Source organism: Odocoileus virginianus, chromosome 33 (genome assembly GCF_023699985.2).
Source record: "Odocoileus virginianus isolate 20LAN1187 ecotype Illinois chromosome 33, Ovbor_1.2, whole genome shotgun sequence".
Classification (NCBI taxonomy): Eukaryota; Metazoa; Chordata; class Mammalia; order Artiodactyla; family Cervidae; genus Odocoileus; species Odocoileus virginianus.
The window spans coordinates 25,768,307-25,795,149 of NC_069706.1; the positions used below are offsets into that span (position 1 = coordinate 25,768,307).

The 26,843-nt window shown below is 45.8% G+C and overlaps 1 protein-coding gene and 1 non-coding gene across 4 annotated transcripts in view; both read left to right on the forward strand.

Moving 5' to 3' along the window:
- Positions 1-1,580: 1,580 nt before the first annotated feature.
- The window catches only part of SRCAP (Snf2 related CREBBP activator protein), a 30,808-nt gene continuing 5,545 nt past the window's right edge, over positions 1,581-26,843 (forward strand). Inside the window, exons 1-28 of one of the 3 annotated variants that reach the window (XM_020901592.2) lie at positions 1,581-1,889; positions 3,325-3,398; positions 4,138-4,400; positions 5,617-5,868; positions 7,654-7,839; positions 8,077-8,217; positions 8,997-9,219; positions 9,335-9,612; positions 10,240-10,330; positions 10,471-10,560; positions 11,050-11,238; positions 11,329-11,657; positions 11,761-11,938; positions 12,795-12,931; positions 13,150-13,319; positions 13,447-13,639; positions 15,118-15,254; positions 15,342-15,528; positions 16,553-16,722; positions 17,087-17,352; positions 17,568-17,855; positions 18,402-18,566; positions 18,841-19,026; positions 19,245-19,511; positions 19,856-21,363; positions 24,241-24,506; positions 24,643-24,845; positions 26,605-26,774. In XM_020901592.2, coding sequence (XP_020757251.2) covers positions 4,347-4,400; positions 5,617-5,868; positions 7,654-7,839; positions 8,077-8,217; positions 8,997-9,219; positions 9,335-9,612; positions 10,240-10,330; positions 10,471-10,560; positions 11,050-11,238; positions 11,329-11,657; positions 11,761-11,938; positions 12,795-12,931; positions 13,150-13,319; positions 13,447-13,639; positions 15,118-15,254; positions 15,342-15,528; positions 16,553-16,722; positions 17,087-17,352; positions 17,568-17,855; positions 18,402-18,566; positions 18,841-19,026; positions 19,245-19,511; positions 19,856-21,363; positions 24,241-24,506; positions 24,643-24,845; positions 26,605-26,774 — 6,324 coding nt within the window. In that variant the 5' untranslated portion in view covers positions 1,581-1,889; positions 3,325-3,398; positions 4,138-4,346. Of the gene's footprint in view, positions 1,890-2,001; positions 2,183-3,324; positions 3,399-4,137; positions 4,401-5,616; positions 5,869-7,653; positions 7,840-8,076; positions 8,218-8,996; positions 9,220-9,334; positions 9,613-10,239; positions 10,331-10,470; positions 10,561-11,049; positions 11,239-11,328; positions 11,658-11,760; positions 11,939-12,794; positions 12,932-13,149; positions 13,320-13,446; positions 13,640-15,117; positions 15,255-15,341; positions 15,529-16,552; positions 16,723-17,086; positions 17,353-17,567; positions 17,856-18,401; positions 18,567-18,840; positions 19,027-19,244; positions 19,512-19,855; positions 21,364-24,240; positions 24,507-24,642; positions 24,846-26,604; positions 26,775-26,843 lie in introns of those variants that run through there. The other 2 variants (XM_020901591.2, XM_070461201.1) reach the window with 2 other exon arrangements.
- LOC139032890 (small nucleolar RNA SNORA30/SNORA37 family) lies at positions 10,025-10,155 on the forward strand. The gene has a single exon (XR_011485532.1). It is a non-coding gene; the product is annotated as a small nucleolar RNA SNORA30/SNORA37 family (small nucleolar RNA).

Here is a 26,843-nt window from a genome sequence, read left to right on the forward strand (position 1 = left end):
AGAGTCTTGAAAAAGGATTTAAAAAAATTATATGGCAAGGGTAAGAAATCTGAGACTCTTGGAAGCTCAGTACAGTTCTGTGATGGTGTCTCAGAGAATATGTAATCTTGGCTTAGAAAAAAACACTTTGAACTGGGTCTAAATAGATGGGCATTTATCTACATTTCCAATCAATCAATCCTGTATGCTTCTGTGTGCCCTGAGGCTCCAGCAAAGAACAGAGGTAGCAAACTGACAGCCTGAATCTGATGTATTTTGGCCTACATTCCTGTAGGGAGACCACATGAACAGTGGCTTGAACAGTGGTTATTACTTTTGGACAGAGCATATGGTCTCCTGTTCCTGGCATTCCTCATTTGCTCTCTTTGCTTTTACATTACCTTCTTGGCCCTCCTAGGTTTTTGTTTTCAACCCATGGTCTTTACTGTAAGAAAAACAGTACTTAAAATCACTTACACAAACAGAATCATCAGCTCTTCGAGTAGAATGGGGAAGAGCTAAACTGAGTGAATGAAGAGAAGTTGAATGAGAGCTTTACCCTGGATTTCTAACCTGGCTCCTAGGGTAGGCTTTAGGTGGTAAATTTTGTGACAGTTTGTATCCTTGTGACTTAGGCTGGTTGGCTATGAATCTTGGTTTTGGGCTCTGTCACTGATTAATCTCTATCAGCCTCAAATAATTTGTTAAATGGAGCACTGTTGCGATTAAAAGAATCAGGGCACAAAAGTGACCTCAGTTAAGGTCCTGTTATTATATTCCAGGGTGAGGATATCAGATTCTCAAAGGGGGTACTTAACCTAGAAAGTTGCTAAACAGTTGGTATAAATGCTTAGGAGTTATTGGGAATGCTATCATAAAGAAGGCTGAGCTGAAGAATTGATGCTTTTGTATTGTGGTGCCGGAGAAGACTCACGAGAGTCCCTTGGACTGCAAGGATATCAAACCAGTCAATCCTAAAGGAAATCAATGCTGAATATTGATTAGGACTGATGCTGAAGCTCCAATACTTTGGCCAACTGATGCCAAGAGCCAACTCATCAGAAAAGACCCTGATGCTGGGAAAGATTGAGGGAAGGGGGGGGGGATAAGGGGGAAGACAGAGAGGATGAGATGGTTGGATCCCATCACCGACTCAATGAACATGAGTTTGAGCAAATTCTGGGAAATAGCGAAGGGCGAGGAAACCGGGCGTCCTGCAGTCCATGGGGTAGTACCGAGTCGGTCACAACTTAAGAGACTAAACAACAACCCTTGTGTAAAATGAAGCAGGTCTACATAAGTGGACTGCCATATGAATCCAGAGGCCCATGCTCCACTGCTAACTAGCTAAAAGTACCTGAGAAACTGCTTCAGCACTCCAGGTGATCTATTAAAGTGGGGCGGACTCCTCCGAGTTGGCAGCCGCAATGCAGCTCCAGCAGCAGGTTCCGTAGTGAATAAAAACGCTCCGTCGCGGGCAAGCGCTGTCTCCGCGCGGACTACATCTCCCAGCCGGCCTTGCGCTTCGGGCAGCGCCCTACGCTAGCACGCGAGCTTCCTCGCTCCCCCAACCTCCAGTTACTGTTTCTCGCGAGAGGACGGGCCGCGCCGGCGGTAGCGATAGTGAGCTGTGGTGGTGGCGGTGGTGTTGGTGGTGGCGGCCGAGACGGCGGCGGCCATTTTGGTGAGGCCTCGGAAGCGGCGGCGGCGGTTCGCTGCGAGTAGCGTCTTCCACTTTCCCCACCGCCCGCCCGCATCACTGTGCCGCGAGAGGAAGCAGTGGAAGCAAGGCGGTGGTAGTAGCCGCGGGCCCCAAGGGAATTTAAAGGCCGCGAAGGCGGCGGCCAAGAGGGGGCCCTCCCCCCTCCTCGGCGGGAGGGGGGGTGGTGCGCACGCCCCCGAGGACGCAGGTAAGGAGAGGGAGACAAGATGGCGGACGCCTCACAGTTCCCCCTCCCCTGACGGTGACTGCGCGCGCATCTTTCCGCCACCGCCTCCCCTCCCACCTTCCCGGGATGCTGCGCGCGCACCTTCGGCCGGGGCCCCGGGGCCGGTGCGCGAGGCTGTCGGCGCGCGCCCATAGAGACAGGTTCAGGGGGGCCAGGCTGGCCGGCGCTGGGCCCGGGCGCGTCTCCTCTCCTCTCCCTCCGGTCTGCGCACGCGTGCCTGAGCGAGCGAGCGAGCCCTGAGAGGACGGACCCAGGTGCGCTCCTGCCCGCCCACCAACCCCAGCCCCCTCTCAGGGGCGCGCGGGAAGAAGAAGGGGGGCGTGGGGCGAGTAGTCGGGGCGCGCGCCCACCATATCCAGTCAGGAGCTAGGACCTGGCGGCACTAGCCCTCCCTTATCTCAGCTTTTCGCGGTCTGTTGGTGGTGGGGGGGTTGCTCCCTGACCGGCAGGGATGAAAGACTCCCTAGCCTTGCGACCCTTGTGTGCGTGGGTTTGGGTTCTGGCGGGAGCCCCCGGGCGGTGCGCGCAGCCGGCTCTCTCCGCCTCCAGGCGCGCACGCGCGGGCCCCTCCCCCAGTCGCTCACGTTGGGTGGGGTGGGAGTCTAGAAGGGGGCGGGGCCACCTTAGGGCTAGTGGCAAGTTGGGGCAGAGGTCAGGGGTCACGCTGGGTCAGGCTGTTGGGACGCGTTGGGAGACGGTAATGAAGCCGGGGATCGAGAGTTCATAGTTCTTGATTCTGATTGTTAGCGCGATTCCAGTGACTTGTGGAAGAGGGAGTGAATCAAAGGCTGCGCCGTGGTTAAGGAATTTCCTTAAACACTGGGGAAACACTTCCGGGCCCTTTGTGGGTTTACCCTGCCTATTTCCGGGGTATGGCTCTTTGCCTTTAGGCCTTCCTCACCTCTGAGTGCTAGTCTAAGGTAGCTCTAGTTCTGGTGTTTGAGGAAGTGTCTTACGGGGCAGGTGTAGGAGTCGAAGGGCTCCCTTGAGGAAGGGTGGATTCTCCTGTGTTCAGCCCTCACTGGAAAGGAGAGCAGGCTGCCAGGCAGCCAGCACCTTTTGAGCTTCTGGATGTGACAGCTTTTTTGGCTTTGTTAATTTCAGCGGTTGGAGTCTTTTACCCTTCAGCTTTTTAAACTTGTTGTCAAGGCTTCACTTGCCTGCTTCTCCTCCCCAGCCAGAATCTCATATCCCTAGGAAATTCTGTTTTCACAGCACATGGTTTGTTTTTATTTTTTGGAAATGTGATCTTGTTATACTATTGTAATTCTCTTCAGCCTTTTAACTGATTTGGGTTTATTAAAAAACTTAAAAAGTTGGTGTAAAGAAGGCTTTGATGGGTGTTGGTAGATATGAATTAGTTCCTCACTGCTGTTTTCCTCCCTGTTTGTTTCAGCCGTGATTCCCCTCAGTACGGCGGCATCGTGGAAGTGCAGACTTTCACAGGGGGTGTGGTCTCAGCTCACACAGGTGAGGGCTCAAATACCGCTTCAACTACTGATGCTAATGGAGAGATGTTTAAGATAATGATTGTGGTGCAACACAGTACTGGGTCTATGGATAGAGAAAGGTCTGTTCAAGTCAAGGCATTTCTGTTTGACCATGACACTGCTGTAGAATCATAACCTGTTAACCAGTGTATTACTTTCTACCTATGAAACTATTTTGAAAGGAAAATTCTTTTCTAGTTATCCAGTCTTGTAATTAAATAATTTTGAATAGCAAAAAGAAAAAAAAGAAAGATCTGTTCAGCCTGCCTCCACCAGGGAGAGTAGCACATTCTTTGGTTTTGACATCAGACTGTCTTAGTCTGTTCTTCTTCTCCTACTTCTTTACTGTGTGACCTTGTGCAAGTCATTTGATGTATTTGCATTCGGATTTCCTAACTTATAAAATGAAAGAAATACTAGAATGTAAGCTCCATTTAGGTCAGCCATCTTTTCTGCGTAGCTCTTTTTTCAACATGTAGAAGGAACTGAATAAACATTTATCGTGGCTTGAAAAATATCTGGTTTATGAGAAAGATGTGAGAATTATAGAACACATGAAGTAAGTACTAAGTAAAGAATTTGACACATAATAGATGCTCAAGAAACTTAAGTTGTAATCACTGTTCAGTTAACTTTATTTGTTAGTGTTATTCCTGGGTTTTAAAAAGATTCTTGTAATCTTTCTAAATCCATTTTCTACTGTTTTTACCCTACTTTAGGTGCTCCAGAGGCCGGTGGACCTGAGCGGAGGCTGGGACGCCCTAGTGGGCCCCGGGCCCTGGAAGGCGGGTCCCGGTGGCCGGTGGCCCAGAATGAGGCCAGCTCCCAGCATGCCCTGCAGCCGGACGCCAGCCCCTCGGCCAGCAGCAGTGGTGACAACGACCCAGTCGTTCTTCAGGCATCCAAAGAGGAGCCTGGGAGTGGGACCATGCAGAGCTGCCCCTCCCCTGCTCACCCTCAGCTCCCAATCTTGCAAACACAGGTTCGAAAGTGGGAAAGGTTCCTTCTCTGCTGCTGCTTTGGGCTGCTGGCTTTGAGGCAGAAGGAATGTGGCAGGTTTTAGCCATGTTTCCACGATCCTAGCTAGCTTGGTTGCTGAGTTTGGAGAGTTTTCAATACTCAGGTGGGCTGTCAAGCCTGTTGGATACACATATTCTACTTGACATTAATGTTATGTTGATCTCCAAGAGCATGGAAACCCCTTATTACCTGCAAAAGTTGGAATTAGACCAGGTTGGAAATGAGTTTTGTGACAAAATGCTTTCAAGACTGTGTGCTTTGAGAATAGCTCAATTTCTTTTGGAACTGAAAGGAGGTAAGCTTTATAGATGGGGTGTATTCATCTTTTTTTATATTGAGGGAGTGTTGGAGATTGGGGAAAAAAATCATGACTTTATTTATTTTTAATCATGACTTTTAAAACTGGACAGACCTAGATTTCTATACAGTAGACTTTTGATGGTTATGGGTTTGATATTTGTAATTTGCCTGGGAAATTGTGTGATGTAATGTCCTTCATAATTCAGTTGAGGTAGGAATTTGAGTGGCATACTGTGAAGCTTGTGTGCCAGAGAGAATTTCATGAGTTCCCTCATCCGCAATTAAGTCGGACTTTGTTTTCTACTTATTATTGTTTGTGCAGTACCTTGTAATAGGTAGATGTTTGAGAACAGTGACCAACCTTCCCTTTCCCCTCCCACCTCTCCAGTAAAGGAAACCTTAACAAGGCTAGTGATGAACATATAGAGGTTTGGATGATTTGGGGCTTTTTTGTCACCTTTTAAATTTGGTGGTAGCTCAGATTTATTTGCATGGATGAATCTGCCATACTTGCTGTGAAAAGGAGGGAAAAATAGGGAGTTTATTTGAGTGAACTCTTGGAGGTTCTGAAAAAATCATTAAGATTTGAAGTCATAAAAAAAAAGATTTGACGTCATGTGCTATCTTAGTGTTTTTGAATTGGGGAATTATGTAAATGTCAGGCTATAATTCCTCTTGCATGATGAGTGTTTACTGGAAAGTTGGCTTCACCATCTTGAATACCTTATTAAAACTATTCCAAATGCTGTGTTTATAAAAATGAGGTTGATAACCTACTCCAGAGTTTTTTCATGGGAAGATAGAATGAAGTAATGTACTTAAAACTCCTTAGAGTGCTACTAAGCATTCATTTTATCTCTCATTTTTGTCTTTTCTAGATGGTGTCGGACGGCATGACAGGCAGCAATCCCGTGTCCCCTGCCTCATCCAGTTCCCCAGCCTCTAGTGGGGCAGGTGGCATCTCCCCCCAGCATATAGCTCAAGATTCCTCTTTGGATGGACCTCCAGGGCCCCCAGATGGTGCCACAGTGCCCTTGGAGGGGCTCAGCTTACCCCAGCCTGCTGACCTGGCTAACAGGGGCCCAAAGTGGGAGAAGAGCCATGCTGAAATTGCAGAGCAGGCCAAGCATGTACGTATTAGAAATGCCCGTGAAGCTTCTTGGGAGTCTTCTTCCCTGAACTCCTGTGTCCCATGAGTACTTAACACTTCTTTCCTTGTCTTTGATTTGGAATATAGGCTCTGCTTTGACTTACATGATTTTGAGCAAGTTGCTTGAACTTTGAGCCTCATTTTCTTTTCTGTAAAATAAGGATGGTGTAATAGCCAGTGGGCTACTTAAGTTTATTTATTTCTTTTTTTACATTCTGCTCAATTATATGTGTGTGTGTGTGTGTGTGTGTGTGTGTGTGTGTGTGTGTTCCATTTATTTTTATTACTTGGAGGTTAATTACAGTATTGTAGTGGTTTTTGCCATACATTGACATCAATCAGCCATAGATTTACATGTGTTCCCCATCCTGAACTCTCCTCCCACCTCCCTCCCCATTACTTAAAAGTTTGAATTGGCACTTCGCTGGTGGTCCAGTGGCTAAGATTCCAAGCTTCCAGTGCAGAGGGTGATCCCTGGTCAGGAAACTTATTTCCCATATGCTGCATAGCCAAATTAAAAAAAAAGACTCCATGCTCCTTGTGGGGGGTCCAAGTTTGATCCCTGCTCGGGGAACTAGGTCCCACATACCACAACTAAAGATCCTGCATGTGGCAAGTGAGACCCAGTGCAGCCAAGTAAATAAAATAAAAGTGATTTAAAAAAAAAGGAGTTAAAGGAGAAAGTAAGACATGAAAGTGCTTTGTAAGCTAAAAAAAAATTTAGCTAGTTTCTAAAATTTACTAGTTTCTACTTTATATTTGTCTTCTATAGTCTCTGTTATACTTAGCAGAGGTAAATGTCATCTCTGGGCCAGCAGTATCAGCATTATTACCTGGGAACTTACTAGAAGTGCAAATTTTTCATACCTCTTTTCTTCCTACCCATTTATAACTCTTGGCATGGGGTCCAGTACTCTTAAAAGCAGTACAGATGATTTTGATGCATGCTTAGCTTTGAGAGTTGTTGGTCTAATATCCATGACTTTCTTGGTGTTTCCTTGGTGACCATCAGGCCACTTAATTCCCTGTCTTATCTATGGCTGTTAGTTTCTTTGCTTTAACTTTCGTCAGGAGAGGACAAAAATAATGAGGGCAGTTGTCCTGAGTTGTCCTAAGTCACTTCCATTAAGTAAAAATTTCAAGTGCTTTCATTTTTCTTAGGAGATATAATCAGTGTAGAAAGTGTTATAACTTTGTTATACTAATCACTGTTAATCTTTTTGTGTATAATTTTGCAGTAATCACTATAAAAATAATGTTTTTAAAAAACAGTATTATGTCAATTGGAGTTTTAACATATTTATAAGTATGGTTACTCTTGTGTAAGAATTTGCCAGCCATGGAAATCCCTTGTAGCTAGAGTTAGTAAGGAAGCTTGCTCTCCCCAGTTCTCTGGGAAGCTTCCCTTGGGTTTTGTTTCCCCAAGTCTTGTCTATATTCATAAAGTATGAAGTGTGAAATAACGGAAAGAGCATGAAATCTGGTGTTTGGAGTCATTGGACCTATTTTTAATTCTCGGTCCTTATCACTTCCTACCTGTATAGTCTCAAGTAAATCACTTCATCTTTCTGAAATGTTTTTTTAGTCACCTGAAGAGCATATAACATCAACTCTTGGAGCTGGTATTGATAATGTTGGCTCAAGACAAGCGTATAACACTTAGTCCAGTCAGAACCTATATGTAGTCATAGACCAAGGATTCAGCCATGGTCATGAGATGAAGTATATGTCCAGTAACTTGATTGATCTAACTCTCCCTTGTTAGGAGGCTGAGATTGAAACTCGAATTGCTGAGCTGCGGAAGGAGGGTTTCTGGTCACTGAAGAGGCTGCCTAAAGTGCCCGAACCTCCCCGCCCCAAGGGCCACTGGGACTATCTGTGTGAGGAGATGCAGTGGCTCTCTGCTGACTTTGCTCAGGAGCGCCGTTGGAAACGGGGTGTGGCCCGTAAGGTATGTCTTCAACTGGGCCTACTACCTTCCATTTTCGTTTCAGGTTTGCTTTTCTTTGATGGTTAGGTTGGTTGGAATGGAACCAAACATAATAGTGTAGGGTGCTTACAAATGCCTCTAGTCTCAAGAGGCCAGCTCTGACTCCACTGAATTCTTGGCTTTGATTTTTCTCTTTGCTCTTGACTTGGGGAGAGGCCAGGGGTCTGGCCTTGGAGTGTTTTCACTTCATTCTCACAGGTGGTGCGAATGGTGATCCGGCACCACGAGGAGCAGCGGCAGAAAGAGGAACGGGCCCGGAGGGAGGAGCAGGCCAAACTGCGCCGAATCGCCTCTGCCATGGCTAAGGATGTTAGGCAGTTTTGGAGCAATGTGGAGAAGGTAGGCAGCAGAAATTGGGAAAGGGAAGTGCTTTGGGTTTAAAGGGTGGGTAGCATGGTAACAGGAATGATAAGAAATTCTCTTTGAGAGAGTAAATAATTATGATTTCCTGCAACTCTAATGACATTTCTGTTGTGTGTTGGACCTTTCAAGCATTGACTGCTATGAGAAAGAGAGAATTAAACAGTGGAAAAATACGGGTCCTGCCTTTGGCGATTGTTAATAGGACTTTTTGACTTCTCTAGGCCATCTGTCCTTTGCAGGGCATTCAGCATGCTTTTTCTAAAACCTGTCTGTGCGATTTAGCTGCTTAAATAACATCTAAGTTCTCGTTAATTGAATTGCTCCCATATATCAACATTAAGTTATAATTGTTTCTTAAGTATTATCTGGCTTCTGTCTATATTTTCATTCTTGTATCTTGCCAGTTCCTTTCCTTTCCACTTCAAACATTGTTTTGTATATCTATGGCCATTTACACATGCTTTTTCTGCTGCTAGGAATGCCTTTCTCGTCATTTACACTTAGGGAACACCTACTTAATGTTTATGATTCAGCCCCAGATACATTTGTAAGTCTTTCCCCATTGCCTGAGACTAAGCTGTCTCTTCTCTCTCCTGTACTTCCTTTCTGCTTTCCTCAGAAACATCCTTAAGGTCATTTAGCTCTTCCCTTCTGAAAAGCCAGGGCCTAGCATACAGGAGGCTTCTCTAAATGTTGAGTAATAGTACAGAGTAAAAGATTATTTTGGTGATCCCTCCCTTTCCTGTTTGTGGCAGGTGGTGCAATTCAAGCAACAGTCCCGGCTTGAGGAAAAGAGGAAAAAAGCCCTGGACCTGCACCTGGACTTCATCGTGGGGCAAACTGAAAAGTACTCAGACCTTCTGTCCCAGAGCCTCAACCAGCCACTAGCCTCCAGCAAGGCTGGTTCTTCCCCTTGCCTTGGCTCTTCCTCAGCTGCCTCTAGTCCTCCACCCCCAGGTTCCCGGATGGATGATGAAGGTGTGTGTCCTCTTTAGCTCTGTTACTCTTCCTTATGTACCCTTTCCAGAGCTGAAAACCCACCCTGTGGCTTGCAGGGCCCCGTGGACTTTGTGACCTTGTTCTCCTGCTATAGATGGGGACTTCCAACCCCAAGAGGAGGAGGAAGAGGATGATGAGGAGACGATTGAGGTTGAAGAACAACAGGAAGGCAATGATGCAGAGACCCAGAGGCGTGAGATTGAGCTACTTCGTCGTGAGGGAGAACTGCCACTGGAAGAGCTGCTCCGTTCCCTCCCCCCTCAGCTGCTAGGAGGGCCTTCCAGCCCCTCAAGAACTCCCTCATCTCATGATAGTGACACCCGAGATGGTCCTGAAGAAGGTGGTGAAGAAGAACCCTCTCAGGTGTTGAAGGTATGGCAGAAGGGGATAGAAGGTGGATTCAGAGTAGGAGCAGAGGGAGAGCCTCAAAAGGACTTGAGTTCTTCTGGTCTGTAAGGTTCGTTGTGGTTTTCAGGAGTTCTCCCTGATCTGATCAATTGGGCTCTCATTTGAGGATTGATAGGAAAGAATCTGGGTTTGGGCAAGTTACAGCCTAAGATGGGCATATTTCTGATGTGTGGAAGAATATACTGCACTCTTTGGATTGCTGTGTGACCTTGAAGAAATACGTACCTTGGCCCTTGTCACTTCTATGAAATGTCGCTAATAACTCACTTGCTGGTTTGGAGCTGGGATGGTAACCTTGAAATCTCTTCTGGACCTAAGCTGTGTTTATCCGTGTGTCTGAGTGCATGGGGTTGTTGTTTGGGGCTGTATTTCTTTTCTAGCACTTTCACAGGTCCTCCCCCAGACCGTGGGGCCAGGATTTGGTAGCTGGTGCTAAAATTGAAAGCCCTTGATTATATCTTTGCCCTGGGACTGTGTCAGTGGCAACTGTCAATTGATGGGACAGAGTATTCTGACGTCTTACTCAGTGTTGGGTCATTCTTTTGCTGCTCTAACCATAGGCTTTCTCCTTCCTTATTCTCTGCCATACAGGTAAAGCCTCCACCCTCTGTCACACACCGCAACAAACAGCCTTGGCATCCAGATGAGGATGATGAAGAGTTTACTGCCAATGAGGATGAAGGTCAGACCTGTTCTCAGTCCTCTTGCTTCTTACCCCTTGAATCATCTGAACCTGATGTTTCAGGCTTTTTTACCTCTTCTACTTGGACTGTATGACCTGAGCTTCTGTCCCACTTGATCTTGTTTCATTCTCTTTCCTAGCGGAGGATGAAGAGGATACTATAGCAGCTGAAGAGCAGTTGGAAGGGGAGGTGGATCATGCCATGGAGCTGAGCGAGTTAGCTCGAGAAGGTGACACCAGATGTTTTACTGAGTATTCACTTGGTCTTTTCTGTGCAGAATGCCAGAGATAAAGAGATGAATAAGACACTTTTATCCCTCCTGGAGGAACTCCAGATCTAATGACAGATTTATAAGTGAATAGTTATAAATAGAAAATTATGAGTGGTTATGATGGAAATTTGAACATAATGATGTGAGAGCAAGTGGAGGGAAGAACTATGGAAATATGATAGTGGCCTTGTTTGACCTGAATCTTAAAGGGGAGGTTTATCAGATTGATACCATCCTTCCCAATGAAGGCTGTGTCATCCACGGTTCTGGCCCATGTCAAGGGGCTTAGCTGAATGTAGCTGGTGCTGAAAGTAAACTCTTTTGCCTCCCCTCTGACCTGGGCCTAGCAGTGTCTGCAGAGCCTGAGGTAAAATGAACTGTCGCCACTCAGACCTCCTGTTCTTCCCCATGAAGCACCTAAAGGCTTACTGTTCACTTCTCTTCTAGGTGAGCTGTCTATGGAGGAGTTACTGCAGCGGTATGCAGGAGCCTATGCGTCTGATGCCTCTGCTCCAGGTTCTGGGAGTAGTGAAGAGGAAGATGAGGATGACGTTGAGGCTAACAGCTCTGACTGTGAACCAGAGGGGGCCACAGAAGCTGAAGAGGCTCTTCAGGAGGATAGTAGCAGTCAGTCAGGTGAATGTGTGGTCATGAAGGACAAGCTGGGAAGGGCAGGTACTGGAGGAGCAGGTATGGTGAACACTAAGCCTTGATCTTGTGCTTTAGACTCTGCTGAGGAACAGAGTGAGGATGAAGATGAGGAACATTCGGAAGAGGAAGAAACAAGTGAGAGTTCGGAATCAGAGGAATCCGAGTCTGAGGAATCTGAGGAGTCCCAGTCACAGAGCCAAGCAGATGAGGAAGAGGAGGAAGATGATGACTTTGGGGTCGAGTACTTGCTTGCCCGGGATGAAGAGCAGAGTGAGGCAGATGGGGGCAGTGGACCTCCCACCCCAGGGCCCACCACCACTCTAGGCCCTAAGAAAGAAATTACTGACATTGCTGCAGCAGCTGAAAGTCTCCAGCCCAAGGGTTACACCTTGGCCACTACCCAGGTATATCCAGGCCCAAGCTTCTGTTTTCTCGAATCTTCACTTTCCTGTTTCTCAGTGACAGATGCCTCAGTTCCGTTGTGATACCTCTCTTCCTCCCTACCAGGTGAAGACACCTATCCCCTTGCTCCTGCGAGGCCAGCTCCGAGAGTACCAACACATTGGACTGGACTGGCTGGTTACTATGTATGAGAAGAAGCTTAATGGCATTCTTGCTGATGAGATGGGGTTAGGGAAGACCATCCAGACCATTTCCCTGCTTGCCCACTTGGCCTGTGAGAAAGGTAATTAAGCAGGGCCCTTCTTGGGTCTCCATGGCCAATTTCCTCGGAAGCTTGTTTGATAACTTCAGCTGCAGCACCATGAAACCCTCTTGCTAAGTAGCTTCATTGAATGTAATCAGTAATTGTATAGAGAGGTCAGTGTGGGCACTGGGATTCTTTATTTTCTCCCTCAATTTTGATTTAGTTGATTTACAATTTTGTGTTAGTTTCAGGTATACAGTAAAGGGATTTGGTTATACACATATACATAATACTTTTTCAGATGCTTTTCCTTTTAGGTTATTGTAAGACAAACGTAATTCCCTGTGCTATATAGTAAATCCTTTTAATCTGTTTTACTTGTAGTAGTGCATATCTGTTAATCCCATACTCTTAATTTATCCCTCTTCCTCTTTCCCTTTTAACAAAACCATAATTTTGTTTTTTGTGTCTGAGTTTGTTTCTAATTTGTAAGTAGGTTTATTTATATTATGGTGCTATGATTCTTAGGAAGGGACATTGGGACAGAATGTTCACCGTTTATATGTGAGAACCAGAACTCCAGTTTGTATTTCTTAACCATCTTTCATCATTTAAAAAATTCCCTTTGCCCCAAATTTCATCAAATCTTTATTTTTAATGAGGTGTAATTAACATAACATATTAGTTTTAGGTGTACAACATGATGATTCAATATGTGTATATGATGTAAAATGACAATCATAGTAAGACTAGTTAATATTCATCATCATACATAGTTATAAAACATTTTGGTTTCTCTTGTGATGAGCACTTTTAAGATCTAGTCTCTTAGCAGTACAGTATTACTAACTGCAGTCACTGTGCTGTACATCTCTTAATTTCTTTTGCTAAACAGGTAACTGGGGTCCCCATTTGATCATTGTCCCCACCAGCGTGATGTTGAACTGGGAGATGGAGCTGAAACGTTGGTGCCCCAGCTTTAAAATCCTTACTTACTATGGAGCCCAGAAAGAGAGGAAGCTCAAGCGGCAGGTTTGCTCCCCAATGTGATCACTCCCCTCCACTGTTGATACCTCCTATACTTTTAGGCCCTTTCCTCAAATTAGTTTCTTTTCCTTCTTTTTCTGTTACCTATTCTGTTCCTGGGACTTTTCTCCCAACCTGACTGCTGTCCCTTGAAGACCTTAGGATGTCTTCTTTTTGTTTGTTCTTTTCACCCTACTTTCTGCTACTTTCTCTTGATACTGCAGGGCTGGACCAAGCCCAATGCCTTCCATGTGTGTATCACATCTTACAAGCTGGTGCTGCAGGACCACCAGGCCTTCCGCCGCAAGAACTGGCGTTATCTTATATTGGATGAGGCTCAGAACATTAAGAACTTCAAGTCACAGCGCTGGCAGTCATTGCTCAATTTCAACAGGTGAAGATGGAGATGTCCGGGATTTGTGGGAGAGTAGACTTGTCCTGAAGGGTGGGATGCTTGGAAGGTGGGTTGCTTGGAGGATGTTTTGCTGACCATCCTTCTCATTCCATTTTCCTCTTTGCAGCCAGAGACGCCTGCTCCTGACAGGAACACCCTTGCAAAACAGCCTCATGGAACTGTGGTCCTTGATGCACTTTTTGATGCCCCATGTCTTCCAGTCTCATCGCGAGTTCAAAGAATGGTTCTCTAACCCCCTAACTGGCATGATTGAGGGCAGCCAAGAGTACAATGAAGGTCTAGTCAAACGCCTTCACAAGGTAGGGTCTGTACTAGTTTGTCGAGGGCATGGGGAATAACTAAGCTTAACAGCCGGAAAACCCTTAGGGAGAGGGAAGTCAGTGCTGGGCTGAGTTTACTCAGTTGTCAGGCTGCAGTGTTCCAGTGACTAACCCATGGCCAGATTGAGTGACTTCATCTTAGTCATCATTCTGCTTGTTTTTTTTTAATGGTCGCATTTCTCTTTTTATTCCTTGAGTAGAATAATGCTGAACAGTTTCTGGCTTGGATTTCTTTTTACATGACTTATCACAACTTCATATTTTTGTTGTGTTCCCTTTTTCCTTTTTGGTCTTTTTTGGCTCTTCTCCCTTTGTCCAATGTCCAGTTTTTAAATAACACTTCTCAGCATTTTGATCTTCACTTTTTTTTGTCTCTCAATTTACTTACCTCCTTCGCATACTCATAATTCCTTGACTCTCTAGACCACTCAACCTATATGTAAATTTCTAATGACATTTTTAATTGAAAGTTCCTCTTTTTTAGAATTTGTATTTTTGTTATCTGCCCCCAACCCTTTTGATCCCCATCTCATGGGCATTTTTGTACAGAAAACAATAAATGTTTCCATCTCAGCTTGGTGCCATTAGTCTGATATTTTTGGAATGCAAAAGGGATTTCCTTCTCTCCTTGGCCCCCAGGACTCACCACCCTGCCCCTCCCCTGGTAGCTCTTGCCACCCTGCCTGAAAGTTCCTCTTGAACTCACTCTATTATAAGCCAAATAGCTTAAGCTTTATAGCCTGTTATTTCTATTCCATTTTGCTCTGTCATACCATTATTTTGGTAAATCAAACAAGAAACCATTAAATTTTTCCTTAACTATACCTCCTCCTTTTTAAAATCTTGTAATATTTCAAAAATTATTCCTGTTTTATTGAGTTATAATTGACATACAGCACTGTACAATGTAATGATTTGATGTATATACATCATGAAATGGTTACCACACTAGGTTTAGTGAGACTATCATTCTTCACTTCTTTTTATCTCTGAACTTCTTCCATGTCAACTTGATGACTATATCCTAGTCAGATTTTACCTCCTGAGATCTCAGATCTGCCTTTTGTTTTCTATGCTTCTGTCAGTGCCACAGATTTGTTCTCAGCTGGATTTACTTTGATAATCTTGTGAATTTACAGTCACTCCTTCTGAACGTAGTTTGACTCATCGCTTCTGTGTAGTTAGTTGCTCTGTCCTTGGTGCTTCCTGGGTCACTTATGTTGTGATGATCATCTTTGTGTCTGTTTTTTTCACTGTAGTAAGTTCCTTGAGAAGGAGGGCTTACATCTGACTCATCTTTGCGTGGTTGGTTCCTGCTTGCTGCATGGCTACATGGATGTTGACTAATGGGCTAGGCCAGCGCTCTGCTGGTCATCAGGCCAAGACCCAGGGAGAGGGTTCAGCTGGGACACAGTGCCTGCTCTTCTCCTGTCAGCCTCCTGCTTATTTGCTTTTAGGTTTTGAGGCCTTTTTTGCTGCGCCGAGTTAAGGTGGATGTTGAGAAGCAGATGCCTAAAAAGTATGAGCATGTTATCCGCTGCCGGCTCTCCAAGCGCCAGCGTTGTCTCTATGATGACTTCATGGCCCAGACCACGTAAGGGAGGACTGCGGGTGGGCCTGGGACCCCAGACTGGAGCAGGGGTGACTGTTAAGGTGCCTGTTTATTTCTTCTTTCTCCCAGAACTAAGGAGACGCTGGCCACAGGCCACTTCATGAGTGTCATCAACATTTTGATGCAGCTGCGAAAAGTCTGCAATCATCCAAACCTATTTGATCCTCGGCCTGTTACCTCTCCCTTCATCACTCCAGGCATCTGTTTCAGCACCGCCTCTCTGGTGCTAAGGGCCACTGATGTCCACCCTCTCCAGGTGAGCAGTTGTCCCCAAGATTATTGGCCCTACCCAACCCTGCACCTCTTTTCTTTAGGCTGACCTTTAGCATCTTACTTCCCCTGTCACCTCAACACTGTTCCAGCTTCATTGGTTTCTAATAACGGTGTTGCTTTGGGCAAGGTAACTATTAACTTTTAACCCTGAGTTTGCTTGCCCTTCAAAATTGGGGTTGTAAGGCCTATTCTGCAGTATGTGTGAGAGAATTGTGTTAGTATTTTTTAGGGGTGCTTTGCATAATAATTAATACTTAAATATTACTTTGTTTTCCTGCTCCTTCCCTCTTTTTGGCTACTTCCCCCCCAGATTTTTGTTTTTATTACAGTAGAATACACATAAAAAGTTTTACCACTTTAACCTTTTCTAAGCATATGGTACAGTTTCATTAATACATTCACATAGTTGTACAGCCATCACTGTCATCCATCTTCAGAAATTTTTTCATCTTCCTAAACTGAAACTCCATACTCATTAAATTATAACTCCTCATTCTTCTTCTAGTCCCAGCACCTGGCAGTCACCATTCTACTTTCGTCTCTATAAATTTACTATTCTAGTATTTCATATGTTTCGTGGAATCATAAAGTGTTTGTCCTTTTGTTGCTGGCATATTTCACTTAGTAGAATGCCTTCAAACCTATGTTAGAATTTCCTTCCTTTTTAAAGTTGGGTAATATTCTATTGTACATGTTTTTGTATATATGTCTGTGTATGTTCATATTTATGCACGTTGTTGTTTTCTTGTGTTGTAGGACTTTGTGTGTTCTGGATGCTAGGCTCTTATCAGACACATGATTTGCATATACTGTAGTTTTGGTCCCATTCTATGGGTTGGCTTTTCACTTTGTTAATAGTGTCCTTTGGTGCAGTCCAGTTTATCAGGTCTTTGCTTTTGCTGTCTGTGCTTTTGGTATGATATCCAAGAAATAGTTGCCAAGTTTCCAAATCGTTGGGGAATCATTGCTCCTTTGACACTGTGCTTTTGTATTCCTTCTTATGTCAGCGGATAGACATGGGTCGGTTTGACCTCATTGGCCTGGAGGGTCGTGTCTCTAGATATGAGGCTGAGACATTTCTACCCCAGTACCGCCTTTCCCGTCGGGTTCTGCTAGAAGTGGCTACTGCTCCTGACCCCCCACCTCGGCCCAAGCCAGTCAAGATGAAAGTCAACAGGTACCAAGGCTGAGGAATAAGGGATGGGTTCCTAGAAAAAAGTAGCTACAGCTGGCTGGGGGAATTGGGGTGGAAAGTTGGAGGGTAGGCACGACTGTTTATATGGATGGATGAAAAATGGGGGAGAGAATAACTAGAAGATGGTCCTGGGAGAGACCCTTGTGTTTGTCACTGTTTTCCCCTCTCCCTCTGCTTGGGGCCTTTTGGTTATCGGATTTCTTTCTCTCTTTCTCCTTTGGGTCTTACCTTTCCCTTTTTGCTTTTATAATCTGCCGGTTTTTATGCCTCATATTCCTTATTTATTTCTTTTCCTATTCCTTACTCTCCCTCCTTCCCTACCCATCCCCTTGTTTTTTCCTCATAGGATGCTGCAGCCAGTGCCCAAGCAAGAAGGCCGGACAGTGGTGGTTGTGAACAGTCCACGGACCCCCCTGGGCCCTGTCCCAGTCCGACCCCCTCCAGTCCCGGAACTCTCAGCCCAGCCCACCCCTGGCCCAACCCCCCCAGTGCTGCCAGCACCACTGATGGTGTCAGCCTCGCCTTCTGGGCCCCCACTTATTCCAGCATCCCGGCCTCCTGGCCCTGTTCTTTTGCCCCCACTGCAGCCAAACAGTGGGCCTCTCCCCCAGGGTGAGTTGCAAGGGAACCAGGATGCTGGGGGGTGCTTCAGGCGGATTGTTCGGATTGGGGGAGAAGTAATGAAATTTAATGTTTGAGGAGCTGGGTTGGAGATAGGGGTGTAGTGTTCGATGGGCTACGAGGGACTGTTTATGGAGGCTTTTAGGGGCAGGTGAAGGCGTCATTGGTCAGGTTCTACCTGACAGGCGTTTATTTTGTGTTTCCAGTGTTGCCATCCCCTCTGGGGGTCTTAAGTGGGACCTCACGGCCTCCCACGCCAACCCTGTCCTTGAAGCCGGCCCCACCTGCCCCTGTTCGCCTGAGCCCTGCCCCACCACCAGGCTCCTCCAACCTGTTGAAGCCACTTACAGTGCCACCTGGCTATACCTTCCCGAATGCTGCTGTCACCACCACCTCCACCACCACGGTCACTGCTCCCACCACAGCAGTGCCAGCTCCTACTCCTGCACCACAGCGCCTCATCCTGTCTCCTGATATGCAAGCTCGCCTGCCCTGTAAGTCCCCAGGGCTCTGTGAGGGGGAAGGACTGGAGCTGGGAGGAAGGCCTGTCTGTGTGCCATGCAGCAAGAGAAGAAAAGCTGGGGGCCAGGCGCGTGTCAGATTTTAGGGAGCTGACACATATTAGGTATTTTACCAGGCACTGATAATTTATAATCAAGTAAGAGTCCTGAAGTAGTTCACAGTCTCTAGTTGGGGAGGTGACCCATGGATGAGTGAATAGTGGTCAGCCTAATACTAGATAATTATGTGGGGTAAGAGGGCAGCATAGTGGGCAGGTGTGTGTGTGTGTGAGTGATGAGCTCAGGATGGTGGAAGGCTGTTAGAGGATGTAAAGGAGATTGCAGAGTAAACAAGCAGGATTGGAAGGAGTAGCATGTCAAAAGCTCAGAGGCTGTAGGTGGAGGCTGAGGTTCTTAGAACATGGTGAATTGAGTAGGGGACGGGTTAGAGAACCTGGAGACTTGGACCTCATGGAGGTCTGTGAAATAATGTTGAGCAGAGTGAGCCCCATGTACATTAAGCCTCTTCTTTATTTGTAGCAGGTGAAGTGGTCAGCATTGGGCAGTTGGCCTCACTAACACAACGTCCAGTGGCTAGTACAGGGGGAAGCAAACCTCTCACCTTCCAAATCCAGGGCAACAAGCTGACTTTGACTGGTGCCCAGGTGCGCCAGCTTGCTGTGGGGCAGCCCCGCCCGCTGCAAAGTAGGTAAAACCCACCCCCTGTCCTGCCTTTTTCTTCCTCTTCCTTGTCCCTTTGTTTTTGTGGCTCTTTCCAGATGTCAGCCTTTATGTTTTTTCCCCTTAGCTTTTGGTGGGTGTGGCCAAGGGGAATGGTTGAAGGGGTTTTTAGATTAAGATAGGTATGAGGTTATTCTGGAGAAGTTACTTCCTTTCTGTTCTCTCTCTCTCCCCTTGCCCCTGCCCTCCTCCGGCTGATAGCTGCTTCTTTCTCTCTTTCTCTCTTCCCTTAACCCAGGGAATGTGGTGCACCTGGTGTCAGCAGGGGGGCAGCACCACCTCATCAGCCAGCCTGCCCATGTGGCCCTCATCCAGGCCGTGGCCCCGACCCCTGGCCCCACCCCTGTCTCTGTGCTGCCTTCTTCGACCCCCAGCACCACCCCTGCCCCCACTGGCCTCAGCCTTCCGCTTGCTGCTAACCAGGGTGAGGCTTCTGGCCTTCCTACTTACTTAGCCCTTGCTGGCCTTGGTCCTTCCAGGCATGCCCTGGGCTATTGTCTGTCTAGCCTTCCCCCAGTGTTGTTTTCCCTTGCCAGTAACTCTGATATCTGTCTGCTACCCTCTCCTGCCCTTGGACTTTTTCCATCCTTTGGGTTTCTTGTTTCTTTTCTACCTTCCCCTCAATGTAGCTTCCTCTTGCAGTGCCACCAACTATGGTGAATAATACAGGCGTGGTGAAGATTGTAGTGAGACAGGCCCCTCGGGATGGACTGACTCCTGTTCCTCCGTTGGCCCCAGCACCCCGGCCTCCGAGCTCTGGGCTTCCAGCTGTGTTGACTCCACGCCCCACATTAACCCCTGGACGTTTATCCACACCTAGTCTGGGTACTGCCCGGGCCCCCATACCCACATCCACTCTCGTGAGGCCGCTTCTCAAGCTGGTCCACAGTCCTTCGCCTGAAGTCAATGGTGAGTCAAGGTGGCTGATGCCAGAAATTTTTGCTGGGAATGGAGATAGGGTGGCCCAGAGGGTATTTAAGTCACAGTAGACGCTTTCATTATCAGTATACTGATTTGCAGTGGGCCCCTTAGTGGGCTGCTGAGCCCTTGTCTGATTCTAAGATACATTGGTTGGATTCCTGTAAGGAGAAGAAATGTTAAATTGTTTGATTCCTTGAATCTTTGACCTCATGGTGTAGGAGTGAAGGTCTTCAGGGAAAAGGTGAACCTTGGGGATAGGGGAATGGGTGGGACAGGGTAACAGAAGGAGCAAGAAAAGAATGTCGAGGCTAACTTATCCTCTGTCTCCACAGCTTCAGCACCCGGAGCTGCTCCCTTGACCATCTCTTCTCCTCTCCCTGTGCCATCCTCACTCCCTGGACCAGCCTCTTCTCCAGTGCCAGTTCCCAACTCCTCTCCCCTTGCTAGTCCTGTGTCTTCTACAGTCTCAGTTCCGGTGTCATCTTCACTCCCCATGTCTGTCTCCACAACGCTTCCTTCCCCAGCCTCAGCTCCACTCACCATTCCCATCTCAGCCCCCTTGCCTGTTTCGGCTTCGGGCCCAACTCTTTTGACTAATGTGACTCCAACACTGGCACCTGTTGTCTCAGCAGCCCCTGGACCTCCTTCTTTGGCACCAGTTGGGGCTTCTCCGTCAGCGTCAGCCTTGACTCTAGGTTTGGCTTCAACTCCATCCCTGTCCCCATCTCAGGCACCTGGTCACCCTCTGTTGTTGGCTCCAGCCTCTTCACATGTTCCAGGGTTGAACTCAGCCGTGGCCCCAGCATGTTCACCTGTCCTGGTGCCGGCTTCTGCTCTGGCCAATCCTTTTCCGGCAACACCAAATCCAGCTCCAGCTCAGGCTTCCCTTTTGGCTCCAGCACCCACTGCATCTCAGGCTCTGGCCACCTCTCTGGCTCCCATGGTGGCTCCACAGACAGCAATCCTGGCTCCTTCTCCAGCTCCTCCTCTGACTCCTCTTCCAGTCCTGGCTCCATCACCAGGTCCTACTTCTGTCCTGGCTTCATCGCAGACTTCGGTTCCAGTTCTGGCTTCATCGTCTACTCCAGGAACACCTTTAGCCTCAGCCTCCTCATTGGGGCCAGCCCCAGCTGCTGCATTGGCTCCATCATCGGCTCAAACTATGGTACCAGCCCCAGTTCCATCACCTCTTCCTAGTCCGGCTTCTACGCAGACACTGGCTTTACCCCCAGCTTTAGCATCCACTCTTGGCGGCTCGTCTCCATCTCAGACACTCTCTTTGGGAACTGGGAACCCTCAAAATCCCTTTCCAGCTCAGACATTGTCATTGACTCCAGCATCATCCCTAGTACCAGCTCCAGCCCAAACACTGTCTTTGGCACCAGGACCACCATTGGGTCCATCTCAGACGCTGTCTTTGGCTCCAGCACCCACTCTGGCTCCAGTTTCTCCTATGGGCCCAGCCCCAGCTCACACGCTGACTTTGGCTCCAGTATCATCATCTGCTTCACTCCTGGCCCCAGCTTCAGTGCCGACACTGACTTTGAGCCCTGCCCAAGTTCCAGTGCCCACCTTGGGCCCAGCAGCAGCTCAGACTCTGGCGTTGGCCCCAGCCTCAACACAGAGCCCAGCTTCCCAGACATCTTCCCTTGTGGTTTCGGCATCTGGCGCCGCTCCCTTGCCTGTCACCATGGTATCCCGGCTACCTGTTTCCAAGGATGAGCCTGAGACACTGACATTACGCTCTGGTCCCCCCAGCCCTCCCTCCACTGCTACCTCGTTCAGTGGTCCCCGACCTCGACGCCAGCCCCCACCACCACCTCGTTCCCCTTTCTATCTGGTAAGTTTTACTGCCTCAAAGGAGAGGGGACAGGAAACCGAATTCTTTTGGAGTATTGCTATAGAGTGGATGGAACAAAATAATGTCACTTTTATCTTGCTAAATTACAAAGCCTGTTTTTTTTGGACCTAATACTTGAGTGCCACTGGACAGAGCCCTCCCCTGGGCCTTTACTCTTATCTGTAAAATGGGAATAATAATTCAGGTCCTACTTTTCACAAAGGAATAGTTGAGGACATAATGTGCTTTTAAAACTATAAATCACTGATGTGTTCAAGGCTTGTTACATTTGGTCTCTTTGGTTCTTGTTTACTCTTGAGTTAGTGTTGGCATATAATTGCCCCATTTTACAGATGAAACTAGCTCATTAAATAATGTTTTAAAATTTACACAACTTGTGAGAATACAGATGTGCTGACTCTACTGCTTTCTCTTCCACACAAGAGGCAGTCTCAGAGACAGGAAGATTTTTCTCAGTTGATCACCATCGATATTTGAACTTGTAAGGGATAAAGGACACCATGGAATACAGTTCCCTAAAGATCACGAGCCTTGCTGTAGTGTTTTACCTTCATGGTGATTAATTGGGCAATAAAAAGAACTTTTTTCTGTCCCTTCATGAGCTTTCTGGTAGCCATTTTTTTTCTGTCATGTATATAGTTCTGTGTATGTTTGGTTAAGTTAAAGTTGGAACACAGAGTAAGTAACCCAGGACCTAATAAGGAGAAAGATCTATGAGTCTTTCCAGGTCCTCTTGTCTTTTTCTCCCGCTGATAATAGAGCTGCTGCTTATTCTCCGCCTCAGCCCCAGTCTGCCACCCTCCATCAGTGCCACTGACTCCACCTTTGGTCTCTCTCTAATGCTGCCAGGTTGGTCTGGCTTTTCGGAGGAAAAGGAAAGCCTAGATCCTAGCCCAAGGGTGCAGCCCCATAATCTGTGTTACACTTTCATTGCTCTGCAAGTATTAATAGGTAGCAGCTTCTTGACACTTTTTTAAAGAAGCTTGAGATATAAATCACATACTATACAGTTCACCTATTTAAATCATACAATTTATTGACTTAGTATATTCACAGAGTTGTGCAGCTGTGACCATGGTCAGCTTTAGAACCGTTTGCATGTTCTGTAAAGAAAACCCCACACTTAGCCATCATCCTTAATACTTTCCTTTTCTCCTAGCTCTAAATAACCACTAGCCTATTTAATGTCCTACTTATTGAGTCATATAATATATAGTCTTTTGTGACTGGCTTTTTTCACTTATTTTAATGTTTTTGAGGTTCGTCTGTGTTATGCTATAACTGAGTTCTATGTGTATATATGACAGTACTTCATTTTTTAAAAAAATTGTTGAGTATTATTCCATTGTATGGGTATACCATATTTTATATATCTGTTCATCAGTTGATTGGGGGATATTTGGTTTGTTCTTTTTGGCTGTTATGAATAATGCTGCTATGAACATTCATGTATAAGATTTTGTATCTTTTCATGTGTTTTCATTTATATTGGATGTAACTTTAGAAGTGGAATTGCTGGGGTATGGTAACTGTTTGACTGAAGAATTGACAAACTTGTTTTCCAAAGTGGCTGTACCATTTTACATTCCCTAGCATTTGTGGGGGTTCCAGATTCTCTACATCTTTGCCAAAACTTGTCTGTCTTTTCGATTATATCCATCCTAGTGGGTTTGAAGTGGCGCCTTGTGGTTCTGATTTGCATTTTCCTGATGGTTAATGATGTTGAGCATCTTATCAGAGGTTATTAGCCATTTGTATATTCTTCTTTGAAGAAATGTCTATTCAGATCCTTTCCCTTTTTTAATTGGGTTATTTTATTTCTTTCTGTTACTGATATGTAAGATTTCTTTATGTATTCTGGGTACAAGTCCTTTTTCAGATAGATGATTTGCAAATATTGTTTCCTTTGCTACTACTGTTGAGAGCTGGCCTTAATGATTTTTTCCCTCTAAGATGCTTTCCTTCCTCACTTAGACCACCAGAAACCAAGAGGTCAAGCTTAAGATAGCAGTCAGAAAGGGAAATTTGGGACACTGCTTTTTTTCAGGACCATCTTGTAGATTCTAGTCTTCATTATTTGTTCATTCCAGTAACAGATATTTATTGAGAGCCTACTTTGTGCCAGGTAACAAGCTGAATATTAGATGAATACGGTGAGCAAGATCAGATATTTTTCATGTTATATAAGGCTTACAGTTTAGTGGATAGAAGATGTTAAAGAATCATACCATGTAAAACTTCCAAGAGCGGTAAGTGCTACAAGAGTTAGGTGACTTGATAGCCTGTGAAACTGGAAGCAGAAAAGATGGGAAAGGATTGGGTCAGAATCATACAGATTTTCTGCCACTGGGAAAAATCTCCCCTTCCCTTTTCTTTCTCAGGGTGATGGTACCTAGATGTCTGGTTAGCTGTTCCCATCCCACCCCATTCCAGTCTAACCTCTGACAGAGACCTGCCATGGATTTGGTTAGTGTCCCTGCATCCTGCTCAGTGCTTTGAGGAGGGATTTTAGTCATTGTTTTGGATCTACCATAAGATAAATTAGGGTATTCTGGAGTTAAGTGTTTTATGGGAAAATCCACACATATCATCCATTCTATAAGTTTATCAAATATATGGATCTTAATTTTGAGTGTTCAGACATCTGCTTTGGTAGCATACAGGGAAGATCAGTTTTCTCTCACAGAGAAGTCATTTCATTCAATGTGGTAAAAAGAATGATTCCCATATTGACAACTTGGGAAAGCTAAAATAGTGTATTCTTGAATCTTTGGGTTTCCATAAATTATGTTTTAATTCTGGGAGTTACTGCCAGGTTTTCTGTAAGGATGCTGATGACTTTTTCTATGTTTATAGGACTCTCTGGAGGAAAAGCGGAAGCGGCAGCGGTCTGAACGCCTGGAACGGATTTTCCAACTTAGTGAGGCTCATGGGGCCCTGGCACCCGTGTATGGGACTGAAGTCTTGGATTTCTGTACCCTGCCCCAACCTGTTGCCAGCCCCATCGGCCCTCGTTCTCCTGGCCCCAGCCACCCCACCTTTTGGACTTATACCGAGGCTGCCCGCCAGGCTGTACTGTTTCCCCAGCAACGACTAGACCAGCTGTCAGAAATCATTGAGAGGTTGGCAGGGCTAAGTGCTAATGGGAAGTGGGTCTTGGGGCCTCTAAGTGGATATAGTGGTTAGGGCTGTTAAAGGTGCTGACTTCTGGGGCCATTCAGAGTTCCATATTTTCTACAGCTTGGCTTCTTTCTACAGGTTCATCTTTGTCATGCCTCCTGTGGAGGCACCTCCCCCTTCCTTGCACGCCTGCCATCCACCTCCTTGGCTGGCCCCACGTCAGGCAGCCTTCCAGGAGCAATTGGCTCGTGAACTCTGGCCTCGGGCTCGTCCTCTGCACCGTATTGTGTGTAACATGCGTACCCAGTTTCCTGACTTGAGGCTCATCCAGTATGATTGTGGTGAGTTCACTGGCCAGTGAGGGTCCCTTGGTCTCTTTTCTTGTCTTAGTCTCAAGACAGTTATATCAGAGGGATGCTAAACATGAAGTTTCTGTGCGTTTTATTAAACATTAGATAGTCTTTTAGGTTATGCTTATGGGTGAGATGAAATGTAGGCCTTATGATGGATTCTTGGCATTTGTAAATTTGACTTTGATGAAAATTGAAAGTGTTTGCTAACTCATTTATTCAGTGATTATTTTGTGACCACCTGTTATATTGTATACCGTTTAGGATACAATGGCAAATGAGATAGCACAGCATGGAGTTTTTAGATTTAGGGGAAAGGTGAGTGGTAGTACACTACTGCACAGTAAATAGTAGATTTGGGGGAATTCCCTGATGGTCCAGTGGTTAAGACTCTTTTTACTTTTTTTTTTGGCTTTTACTGCCAAGGCACATGTTCAATCGGTCAGGGAACTAAGATTTTGTAAGCCACGTGGCCAAAAAAAATGTAAATAGTAGATTTTATTTTGGGAAAGTATTTGGATGAGGATCCTTTTCTTTTGGCTAGAATCTTATTGCTTAGAAGGAATTTGGCTGCAGGTAATAAAACCAACCAAAGGTGGCTTAAATCACAATATCATTTATTGTTTACCAAGTCAGAAATGCTGAGAAAGATGGTATATAACTGGTTTAGCAGTTCACTGGTGTCTTCATGGACCCAAGACTTTGCCTACCATCCTTAGCTTGTATCTTTTTATTCTCATGGTTATTTCCTCGTGGTATTAAGATGATATTCTAGGGAGCACACCAGTACTCCAAGCAGAAAGCAAGAGGTTGAGACAAAATACTCCTAGCAAGACTTTGATTTTTTTTTTCTTTTGGGGAAAAAAAGCCCACTCAGTTGACTTTGATTTAGAATTCATTGACTCAGATAGAACCATATGCTGGTCCCTAGAGTAATCACTGACACAGGAAAGTCAAAGAGGAACTGTGGCTTATTTATAATGATTCATCTTCTGGGGTTGGTTTGAGGCATGCCTTCCCTGGGAATCAAGGGATCTCTGCCAGGTGTTCACAGGATTAATTGGGTTCTGTTAATCATGAATGATAATAGTGAATAGTTCTGCTGCAGCTCTGCACAGATACATCTATAGTAACATAAAATTTGGGGATTTCGTAAATGTCTTAGAAGAAAGGCAGCAGAATTTTTAATAATATGTATTCAATAGCTATTTTAGTAAAAACGTTAATTTTATAACATTTGAAACCATTCAGAATAGGTAAAATGAAAGTCATTGTTGACAGTGTTTGAACTGATTGAATCAGAAATGTTACAGAAGTTATTTTGTTTGATGGTAGGTTGAACTAGATAACCTCATAAGATCCTGCCTCTGTGGTCTGATCTTAGTGACCTTCCATCCCTGTGAGCTCATGACATCAACGGATTTGTTATCTTGTGAATTGCTTTTTTGTGTTTCAGTGTAGTACTTGAAGGTCTCTTGCTCATACACCATTAAGGATTTCTTTTTTTACCCCGAGGGTCTGTATTACCCTTTCCCTAGACTGAAAGAAGTCAGGTTCAAGACAAGAGCAGACTTAAGAGGAAGAACCCTTAAGGGAAGAAAATACATAATGTTAAATATTTCTGATCCTCTGAGTTAACCGAAACCCTGGCGTAAAATGTTTATCTCTCAAGTACATAGGCTTCCAGTGCTAAGTGTTCTCCTCACTCCAGCTTATAGCTCGTTCCCTGTACCCCTTCATATCTCTTCAGGAAAGTTGCAAACATTGGCAGTGCTGTTGCGACAGCTCAAGGCAGAGGGCCACCGGGTGCTCATTTTCACCCAGATGACCCGAATGCTGGATGTATTGGAGCAATTTCTCACCTACCATGGCCACCTCTACTTGCGTTTGGATGGGTCGACTAGAGTTGAACAGAGACAGGTAACCCAGGCACCTGCAACCCTTAGAGGCTTGCCTCAGCTCAGTCTCCTTTTCTAGGGTTCAAGAGTC